This window comes from Epinephelus lanceolatus, chromosome 1, assembly GCF_041903045.1.
Source record: "Epinephelus lanceolatus isolate andai-2023 chromosome 1, ASM4190304v1, whole genome shotgun sequence".
Classification (NCBI taxonomy): domain Eukaryota; kingdom Metazoa; phylum Chordata; class Actinopteri; order Perciformes; family Serranidae; genus Epinephelus; species Epinephelus lanceolatus.
Window position 1 is genome coordinate 25688020 of NC_135734.1, and position 11660 is coordinate 25699679.

The 11660-nt window shown below is 39.5% G+C and overlaps 1 protein-coding gene across 1 annotated transcript in view; it reads left to right on the forward strand.

Annotated features, from left to right (window-relative positions):
- Positions 1–5819, forward strand: part of grm2a (glutamate receptor, metabotropic 2a) — a 40848-nt gene extending 35029 nt beyond the window's left edge. Inside the window, exons 6-7 of the mRNA XM_078168056.1 lie at positions 3292–3469; positions 5374–5819. Coding sequence (XP_078024182.1) covers positions 3292–3469; positions 5374–5447 — 252 coding nt within the window. The 3' untranslated portion in view covers positions 5448–5819. The remainder of the gene's footprint in view (positions 1–3291; positions 3470–5373) is intronic.
- Positions 5820–11660: the final 5841 nt, after the last annotated feature.

Below are 11660 nucleotides of genomic sequence, written 5' to 3' on the forward strand. Positions count from 1 at the left end.
TTTGCATGTGTGCAGCAAAGCAAAGCAAACTGGCGAGATAAATAGTGTTCAGTCTCTGGCCATGCGTGCTGATTGATTGGTTGATGATTGGTAGACACAGGAACATACTGACTAGAACTTCAGAGAAAAAGGGTGGCCTGAGTCATGGGCTTTTATTCCTCTGGGAACAGTGTGCATTGAGAGAGAGGCAGAAGGTAGGAATAGACAGAGGAATCCCCCGACACAGCTGCCTCGGCAGAAACATGGAGGAGGCAGGCAAGACCATGAGGACTCAAAGTCCCCGTGTGTCCCTGTGCGTAGCTGTGTGGAATGGAGTGTGAAAGACTGGGATGCTGATTCCCAGCTGTGCCCCCTGTCCTGGGACTCAAGTGAGGCTCAGAGGAACCCTTTCTCCAGGCCCTCCAGGCAATGCGAGCAATTCACAGCCAGAATAGGCTCATCAGTTGGATGCAATGCTCCCCTTTGACCGATAAATAATTACTGAAGCAAGCGACTTGGCACGGTGTCTCTAATTTTTCACAGGCAGCGAGATATTACAAGTGTTCTCCTAGTTTTACACCACTTCTCAAATTGTCACAGTCGGATGCAAACCTTCAGCTGAATAACAAATACAGATTTTTGATTGTGGTCTGTCATGAAATGTTAAAGTAAACAAAATACCACTGAGCCATGAATAACACATTTGATTATCATATGAAATATTGAAGACGTTCTACATGCCCTGAGGGAGAGGGCTCTCCTCATATGCCAGTGCTGGTCATCTCATCTCAGCAGTAAACACAACTGATTAAACACACAGCGCTTTACAAGACAGAAACATATTGCCTGTGATCTTAGCACGCGCTGCCTGTCACATTAACAGATCTTTCCAAGATCTGCCTGGAAACCAACCTTTCCTCAATCATTTCTAATCAGTTCGACTCCTTAGACTAGTATGTATGGTACCTATTAATCTCACACATTCACACTGACTATAGTGTGAATATCATCTCTCATTGTGTTCAACAAAGGAGTTAAACCAGGAAGTGCCTCTCTACAGAATGAACAGCAGCCTTCAGAGGAAATACAGTAATAAATCTAGCAATGTACAATTACAGCGGTACACTATCTAGATCAGCTGATGAAACCAGTGGGGATCAGGTATGACAGACAATACAATAAATGCCAACCAACCCTATCTCCTATAATTTTTCTTCATATGTAAGTAAACCGCTTTCTTACTTAAATTATTGTGGCAATGTAATTACTGCCTGAGTCAATTTCAGAGACAACATTTCCTTAAGGTAATGAAACATTACATTCATGCAGCATGTAAGATGTGCAAGGAGGTGGTTGGCAAGGATGGTGGGCGTACAAAGTGCAGGACCTTTAGATGTGTAATTAAATATAACAATATGTTATATATCTAATTACACATTAACAACATCATTCCACTTGTGAAATCTCAACATATCACACGTTGGTCTCTATCAGTGAAAGAAGTGGGTTTTGTCATTTCCACATCCATGTCGACCTACCAAGGCTGGCTTGTGCCTGGCTCATCCAATAAAGCTTTTCAATAAACGTACAGCACGAAGCCCAATAAAAGGAGGAATCTCATCTCCGCTGTGAGGTTCTCTGGAGGAATAAAGCTACCTGACAACAGCAGACATTATTTATATCTGAAGCAGCAGGGCTGTATTCGTAAAAATAAAATAATACCTTCAAAAACAAGAGTGAACCGAGACAAGCAGAAGCCGTAGTAGTAGCCATGCTCTACATCCTGTTCTCCACGCTCGAACAGAAGACATCTGGAGAAATATTACTGCAAAGGCAGATTCCTTGTCCTCTGCTCTTCCAAAGCAGCATCTTCTGAATTATTAAAACCACTTAACAGGTCATTCCTGTGCAGCACTGTCCCCGGTTTTATTCAAAACTATTTCTGAATTAAGTAGAGGACATTTAGCCTCTGTGCACCTCAGTGATGCTGAGATTATTAAGTGTTAACTGGCACTTCTGTTGCCTTTATTCCACGATATTATGTCCAAATATACAGGTCAGATAAACAGTAAAGAAAAAGTGGTGATGGTAGATGTTTGTGAGTTTACATCTGAGTCCAGGACCTGAGTGCGTCAGTGTGTGTATTTCAGAGGTGGCATGAGGTGAATTTTAATGTTGAATTCATTGCACATGGCAACATGCAATATATCTCAAGATACACAGATAAATTCAGTAATGTTTCATACATACATGGTACACTAGACCACCATGTTGTAAACATATACATCAAATATATGATTATTAAATAATTCAGTAAAACAGATCAGTTAATCTATTATCAATTGTTGAATACTACTTCAGTACTTAGTTATTTTGTATTGTAAGAGAGTAAGAAACATAAATATGATGAAGATAATTAAACAATATTCTCGGTAACCTGACTTTCTGTCACTTAAAGCCGAAATCTAATGGGCACTGTATTTTTGCTTTTATCATGTTATCTTTGTTTGTTATCTCTGTTGCAGAACAGTGTGTGCACAGTGCAATACTTGGGTATTTTAATACCAACATTAACATTCAGGGTGAAAACAGACATCTGCTGTGCCTTGTGAAGATGGGATGCACCTGCCACACACCACACGATGCCGGGCTGTATCCTGTTATCCAGGAAGAACAATAAGAAAAAAAAAGGAAGAAATTTGCGCAGAGATTGGAAATGAAGGAGATGATGACACATAGCGAGATGTGGGCAGGGTGAGGGGAAAAGGGAGCGCGAGTTAAGCAGTTGATTGACAAGCACATAAGCAGATCGCTTAACACCTCTCTTTAACAGTCCCAGCTGATAGCTTCCTCCTTCCTCCTCTGTTGCACCTGGCTTGGATTCTGAATTATGAAAGACGTCTTAATCATTTCTCTTCTGACTTCTGAGCCCCTTTCTTATTAAAGTGAATATTCTTGTACAGTAGTTCTCAACCCAATGCCAATGCTTGTATGATTCCACACGAGTAGATTTAATTTAACACTTTCTGGTTGTTGTGAATGTTCCCCTCAGAGCCATATCCGCTCCGTGGAAGCACAGACACTGAATAAATATTTTTAATGCCAAAAGAAATGTCAGAAGTTAAAATAACTACATTGGGACTTTAGCTGTACATGAGCATTAATACTGGCACTGGTGTGAAATTAAGATTGGCACTTCTGATGGTGTTCTCTCAACACTTTGGCAATCTCAAAATGTGAGTTTACTTTTCTGTTACATAAAAGTAAACTGAGTCATATCTGTGAATTTCTCACCTCTCTTTCCTCCTCCAGGTGCAGACAACCACCATGTGCATCTCTGTCAGTCTGAGTGGGTCGGTGGTGTTGGGCTGCCTCTTCTCTCCCAAGGTTCACATCATCCTGTTCCAGCCGCAGAAGAATGTCAGCACTCTCAGAGTGGCCACCACCCGCTTCAGCGTCACCACTGGCCCGGGCTCCAGTTTCTCTCAAGGTACCACCTGATATACAACAACATCATCATGGTAGTTATTGCCAAGCTCATTGCCATAATTAGCACATTACTTATAACTCAACTAAAACTACTTTATGACTATATGAGTTAGGGATGCACCGTTTGTGCAATGATTTATTCTGCCCTTTTTGGTGCCAGGGAAACAACTAAATCTTCATTATAAAAAGAAATAACAGAACTTTTTTGAAGTCAATCAGCCCTTCATTACACTATCTATGACCACAAATTCAATTATACTAATTAATGAAACAACAATGATATAATCTTCTTTCGCATGAAAAAGATGCTTTTGAAAAATAGCTGCTTCAAAAGCCTTCTTATTGTGCTACTAAATGAGAAGAATTTTTAGCACTCACAACAAAAACTTTCTTTTTGGGGAAGATAAATTAAAGGTATTTAATTGTAACTGTAAAAGCAATTAGAAAAGTGCCATGTATAAAAATGTGCATTAACCCTTTGAAACCTGAAAAAAAACCTGTCTTGATTTCTGTCAAAAACATGGGAAGAAAACAATGAGCAATCAAAGAAGAAATTACCCAAACAATTTGCAAGAAATTAGTTAAAAGAGAAAATTAAAAACAAGAAAATTAGTAAAAAAAAATTTTCATTTTCCCTTGCTTTTTTTCTCTCCCTATTTTTTAAAATAGTTTTGTGAATCTATTTTTTTTTTTTGCAATTTGTGGGACATTTCTTACCAAGTTGCTTATTGCCTTTTTTCTGGCATATTTTTTGAAAAAAGTCACCCCAATGTGCTCAGGCTTCAAAGGTTTAAATACTTACAGAAGGTGTCTGAAAGCAGCACAAGAAAAGTGATGTCGCTCCATTTTCCATTTAGCACAAACTTACAGTAAGCTGGAACATGGGCCTCTTTACAAAGCAAAAGTTGCCTCTTAGGGAAAGTATTCCCATTCAGCGGGCCTCCTCTTCTGAACACTGATCATAAAAAGTAACAAACAAATCACTGGTACCTCACAGCCTACTTCTTGGTCACATGCATACAAGGATAAGTATCTCTGCCTTGTTGCAGTTTGGTCTATTTGTCTCAACATCCAAGATGTAAGACGCAGAGCTGAACAGACGCTCACTGAAAGCAAACGTGAAAACAAACCCCATGTGCTCACAGTACCCATTTTCCTCTTACGTCATGCCAAGTTGGCCACAGCTAGTAGCTTCCTCTCTGTATGCTGCGCTACCTACTGTTGTTTGAGTCCAAATAACCAGCACAACATTTAGCCAGTGCAAAAGTAATGCAACACAACAGATAAACATTGGCTGCTGCGATCGGTGAATGTCATTGTATTTGCAGCTAGGTCAATGGCAGTCAAAAAAGGCAAATGTAGGCCAATACTGATGTTTGAATGATAAATTGGTGCATCCCTAATATAAGACCACCTTTTTGTCACACCTCTAACACTGGCTGTTGGATTCTTTTTATGTTTTTTTCTTTTTTGTTTTTTACAAATCATGCATGGTTCAGATGAACGGTTGAACAGTTTGTTTGGTGCTCTTTTGTTCCGTAGAACAAACAGTTGGAACATTTCCACCACACACACAAAATAACCAACTTTCTTCTATTTCTATAAATCAGGAGACACAACTCTAAGCCACTATTGTTTTTGCATAATTAATTAAAGATGTGATGCCAACACATACGCACATAACCACAAATCACCAGACTTCACTTCATTCTATATATTTCAATACTTGATTATCATACTGCTGATTCATCTGTAAGCATGAGAGTAGCTCAGAGGAAAAGGAATGGCAGGACCATGTGGAGTATAATATTTATTAGCCTATATAAAATAGTTATATTCTATATGTGTATTGTTTCTGTAATCTGAAAAAACTTTTTTTTTTTTTTTTTTTTTACTGTTTTGCAGCGTCAGCTTCCAATGTTGTTCCAACAGTGTGTAACGGACGAGAGGTGGTGGACTCCACGACATCATCCTTGTGAAGATCAGCTGAGCTCCTTTGCCAAGCATTGTAAACAGAGTTATATAATCACTAGTCCTGAATCAGGTGTTGCAGATATTAAAGAGGTCATACAGACAATCGTCCTGACTGTGTTGTCCTCAAAGTGCTGTGAGTACAATGTCCCGATTATTTTATTTTGTTCTTTGACTTGTAGCGATTTGAAATGAGATGCCAATAAAGTCGCATATAGCCCTTGTTTTTATTGAAGATTCTACTTGCAACAATGGAGTAAATTATAGTAAATCTGTTAAATGTAATATATACAAGACGTTTTTAATGTAGATTTTGGTGAACCAGTTTGTGCTTTCTTGTAATTTATGTAAATAAAATGTGTTTTTTATTAATACTAAAATGACTGACAGTCTGACTGCTTATTTGCACATCAGCATGAGATGCGTATTCCAGAGGATGATATACAAAAACACTTTGACATGTTGATTTACTTGGCATGACACTGTAAACAGGGAGGAAAATGTAATAAAGTTTGTGGTTATAGTAACCTTCACAAATTTAACAAACACGCTGTCATACTACATTGTTACATGTCAGTTACACGCCGCCTGCCTCCTGCTGCGAGCAGCTAAATAGCTAAAATAGTCTTAATTAACTGTGCATGTACACTGCTTTCAACCTTAAAGCACAAAGCACTTTACACCTCTTCACTTTACACCATTCACACCACTCACACAGTGATGGTGACAGAGCTGCCATGCCAGGCGTCGACCCGGCCGTCAGAAGCAGTTTGGGGATTTATAGCATGTTTAAGGAAACTTCAACATGTGGACAGACAACTCAAACCATCAACTGTGTCATGAGTGGACACCTTGCTCTACCTCCTGAGCCACAGCCTTAAAACAATGCCATGTTTAAACTTTGGGGTTTGAAATCTGAGCCGTCTAATATTTATCAGCCTCAATCCACACCATCTGCCAAAACCAAACAGTCTCTACATGGAAATTACCAGCACAAATATCATCATCTGCTGATATGGGATAAAATCCACCAAAGCTGTCAGAGGACACACACAGCAGTCCGTACTCCTGTGTATATGAGGCAGATGCTCCAGAAAATAGGCCGGTGCAGTATCTGTGATTTAACACTGCCATCTTGTGTCCAAATTGTTTGATATAATCTTGCAACATGTAGGCAGCCCTGGGGCTGGCTGTAAATAGAAAATTTACATATGGAGGAAATGGACACATAATACAAGCACTGTCTTGTTTTATTAGATCTGCTCAGTGGTTATCATCAAATTACTGTTGTTATATAAACCAGGTACAGCATGTGCTGCAACAACTCCCTGTTGTGATTGTAAGAACAAGAGTGTCAACTTGTGTGTCAAGGTTAAAGAAAGAGCCCCACCATATCATGCTAAATATCTAGAAACATAATTATGGGAAGATGTTTTCTTAAGGAAATGTTTTTGACCAACAAGATGTCACAGTATTACCTGGGTGTATTACAGTTGATGGCAGCAATCCTGATAAATTCATTTATTGAACGTCATCCTCATCAGACAAATCCACGGTGTGTCTAATGAACTCCTATAAGAAAGAGCACAATGTAATGATGAAACCCAAAATACTTTAATGGAAATTTCTGCATACAACACCACCTATGATACCATTGACTAATATGTCTATTATAATACTTTTACTAAGTCAACATTTTAATGTAATGGCTAAACATACACCTCAAACACAAATGTAAGACACAAACCACCAGGCTATGTAATTAATCACACGTCTGAGTTGTCTTCTCTGATGTTTTTGTGAATTTAGCAGAAAAAACCTTCACATTGAGTTTACTATTAGAGAAGAGGTATGGTATAGGGGGCTTAGTTTTATACTGGAATTAACAATAATTGTACCATGAGATGGAGAAGAGGAAATAGGGATGTCATTGAATATTATTTTCTTCTTCTTTCCTTATGTATAGAATATAAAAATGAAGAGTGAAGCTCCTTAAAGATGTAATGTTTTAATAGAATTAATGGAGGATACAATTATTTTCTCTCATCTTCAGAGAGCTCTTATGGTTTTGTTACCCCTCTCTTCAAAATCTGTTTACTGTTATAGTTCAAACCAACAACTCTTAATTAACTCGGGACAAGTAAGACATTTTAGTGGGCTCTCAATCCATTTGGATATTTTTGAAGTTGTGATATACATAATAGTTTAACAAAACTTACTGTGGCTAGCTATATTCTGTAGGCAAGAGGAAGTTATTTCAAAACTGTTTATGATATCCATTTATATACCAAAGCAAATCCTCAACTGTGAACTGTGGATTAAATTTAGTTGGCACGCTAAACTTATTAGGCCATAAAACTCAGTGATTTTATTTTTCTGTGAAACAAGGGTGCAGATTTTTTTTCAACATTAGGGGGTTTGGGGTCCTCTGCCAAAAAAAACCCCAACTGAGCAACAAACACTTAATTTCCTGCATTCTGGCGAGGAAAATATGACAGAAGGAAAAGTCACGACAACTGTTAGAGAATTCAAAGAGCCAGACTTTGGTGTCAGCTCTATCGGAGTCCATGTTGTCTCAACTTTGACTGAAAAATCCTTCCACCAGATTAAAAAAAACACAATACGTGATGCTTACTGGCATTTTTTTTATCTACAGTACAGGCCAAAAGTTTGGACACACCTTCTCATTCAATGCGTTTTCTTTATTTTCATGACTATTTACATTGTAGATTCTCACTGAAGGCATCAAAACTATGAATGAACACATGTGGAGTTATGTACTTAACAAAAAAAGGTGAAATAACTGAAAACATGTTTTATATTCTAGTTTCTTCAAAATAGCCACCCTTTGCTCTGATTACTGCTTTGCACACTCTTGGCATTCTCTCCATGAGCTTCAAGAGGCAGTCACCTGAAATGGTTTTCCAACAGTCTTGAAGGAGTTCCCAGAGGTGTTTAGCACTTGTTGGCCCCTTTGCCTTCACTCTGCGGTCCAGCTCACCCCAAACCATCTCGATTGGGTTCAGGTCCGGTGACTGTGGAGGCCAGGTCATCTGCCGCAGCACTCCATCACTCTCCTTCTTGGTCAAATAGCCCTTACACAGCCTGGAGGTGTGTTTGGGGTCATTGTCCTGTTGAAAAATAAATGATCGTCCAACTAAACACAAACCGGATGGGATGGCATGTCGCTGCAGGATGCTGTGGTAGCCATGCTGGTTCAGTGTGCCTTCAATTTTGAATAAATCCCCAACAGTGTCACCAGCAAAACACCCCCACACCATCACACCTCCTCCTCCATGCTTCACAGTGGGAACCAGGCATGTGGAATCCATCCGTTCACCTTTTCTGCGTCTCACAAAGACACGGCGGTTGGAACCAAAGATCTCAAATTTAGACTCATCGGACCAAAGCACAGATTTCCACTGGTCTAATGTCCATTCCTTGTGTTTCTTGGCCCAAACAAATCTCTTCTGCTTGTTGCCTCTCCTTAGCAGTGGTTTCCTAGCAGCTATTTGACCATGAAGGCCTGATTGGCGCAGTCTCCTCTTAACAGTTGTTCTAGAGATGGGTCTGCTGCTAGAACTCTGTGTGGCATTCATCTGGTCTCTGATCTGAGCTGCTGTTAACTTGCGATTTCTGAGGCTGGTGACTCGGATGAACTTATCCTCAGAAGCAGAGGTGACTCTTGGTCTTCCTTTCCTGGGTCGGTCCTCATGTGTGCCAGTTTGGTTGTAGCGCTTGATGGTTTTTGCGACTCCACTTGGGGACACATTTAAAGTTTTTGCAATTTTCCGGACTGACTGACCTTCATTTCTTAAAGTAATGATGGCCACTCGTTTTTCTTTAGTTAGCTGATTGGTTCTTGCCATAATATGAATTTTAACAGTTGTCCAATAGGGCTGTCGGCTGTGTATTAACCTGACTTCTGCACAACACAACTGATGGTCCCAACCCCATTGATAAAGCAAGAAATTCCACTAATTAACCCTGATAAGGCACACCTGTGAAGTGGAAACCATTTCAGGTGACTACCTCTTGAAGCTCATCGAGAGAATGCCAAGAGTGTGCAAAGCAGTAATCAGAGCAAAGGGTGGCTATTTTGAAGAAACTAGAATATAAAACATGTTTTCAGTTATTTCACCTTTTTTTGTTAAGTACATAACTCCACATGTGTTCATTCATAGTTTTGATGCCTTCAGTGAGAATCTACAATGTAAATAGTCATGAAAATAAAGAAAACGCATTGAATGAGAAGGTGTGTCCAAACTTTTGGCCTGTACTGTATATATGCATGTTTTCTTGTTATTGGTCTCCAAACAGGTGCATCTCAGCCTCTGCTGGACAGAGACATGATCTGTTTGGAGAGCAATAACAAGGAAAACATTAATTTTCTGTAACCGCTTATTCTGTTGGGGGTCGCAGAGGGCTGGAGCCTATCCCAGTTCACATTGGGTAAGAGGCGGGGTACACCTTGGACAGGTTGCCAGACAATCACAGGGCTAATATAAAGAGACCAACAACCATTTACGCTCACATTCACACCTATGGGCAATTTCACCAATTAACCTAACCTGTATCTGCATGTCTTTGGATTGTGGGAGGTAGCTGGAGCACTTGAAGAAAACCCACGCTGACATGGGGAGAGATAAAAAAAAAAAAAGATCAGTCAGCATCACATAATGTGTCTTTTTTAATGTGGTGGAGAGATTTTTCAGCCAAAGTTAAAACAACAAAGATGTGATGGGTTAAAGTGTTATTTGTAGTGCCCGCCCCATTGACTTCAATAAAACTGACACCAAACTCCGGCTCCTTGAAATCTCTCAACTGTCATCATGGCCGTTTCTTCTTTTATATTTTTCTTGCATTCTGGTGAATTTTCAGCACCAGTTTGTGCCTTTCCTGCATCAGTTTATGGTGTAAATTTCATTGATTTTGTAAACATAAAACTCATCTGCTACTTTCATATTTTTAACGTAGATAAATACTCATGTTCTAAAAACTGAGGAGGACATGTCCCCTATGATGCCTGCAGACTCCGGTGAGTGTTCTGTGTTAATGTTGCTTGACCTCCATGCAGCACCATTCTTATAGACAGACTGTAACAGTGGGCAGGTATTACAGGAACTGCTCTGGACTGGTTTTCTTCATGTATAACCAACAGGAAACTTTTTATCACCATTGAGGAATATTCCTCAAGAACTGCTCAGTCAAAACATGGAACTCCACAAGGATCAGTTTTGGGACCTGTTCTCTTCACCCCGTATATGCTACTTTTGGGACAGAAAATACATCATCATAACATCTCTTTCTATAGCTATGTGGATGATACACAGCTCTACCTGTCTTTTAAACCCTTTGACACCAGTAAATTTGCTTCTCTTCATAGTTGCCTATATGACATAAAAAGCTGGATGTCCCAAAACGTCTTACAATTCAACTCTGAAAAGACAAAAGTTCTCATCATTGGTGCTGAACATATCTTAAAACAAACGCAGCCACTAATCATCCCCCTCCCTCCGAACATAAAATCAAGTGTTAAAAAAAAAATCTGTGTGTTTGGACAGCAATTTGACCCTGGAGCAACATGTAAAGAATGTAGTCCAGTATTGTTTTTACCAGCTGAGGAATATCTCCAAATATAGGTCACTTCTGTCCCAATAACCCAGAAAAGATCACACCTTGATTACTGTAATGCCTTGCTCACCTGCCTAAACAATTAAGCTATACATCAGCTCCAAATCATTCAAAATTCAGCAGCTAGACTTTTAACCAATACAAAACGATCCTCACACATCACACCTATTTTAGCCTCCCTGCATTGGCTTCCATTCTCTTTCAGAATCCATTTTTGAAGCACTTTTAATTACATACAAGGCTGTCAATGATTTGGCACCAGAGTAACTGAGCTTCTCAAACTTTACTGTCCAAACAGGCCCCTCAGGTCTGCTAGTCTGGGTCTTCTAACTGTTCCAGAGTCCAGGTTGCAGACAAAGGGTGATCGAGACTTTTCAGTTCTTGCTCCTTGGCTTTGGGACAGCCTCCTACTGAGCATCAGATCAGCTGACTCTGGTCACGTCTTAAAATCTAATCTGAAAACTTACTTTTACAGAGTGGCCTTTCTTTACAGTTGATAAGACTTATTGTGTGTATGGGAGTTAATCTATTTGCAGCCATGTGCATATGTATGCATGCTTACAGGTGTATATGTTGGTGTAAGGGTA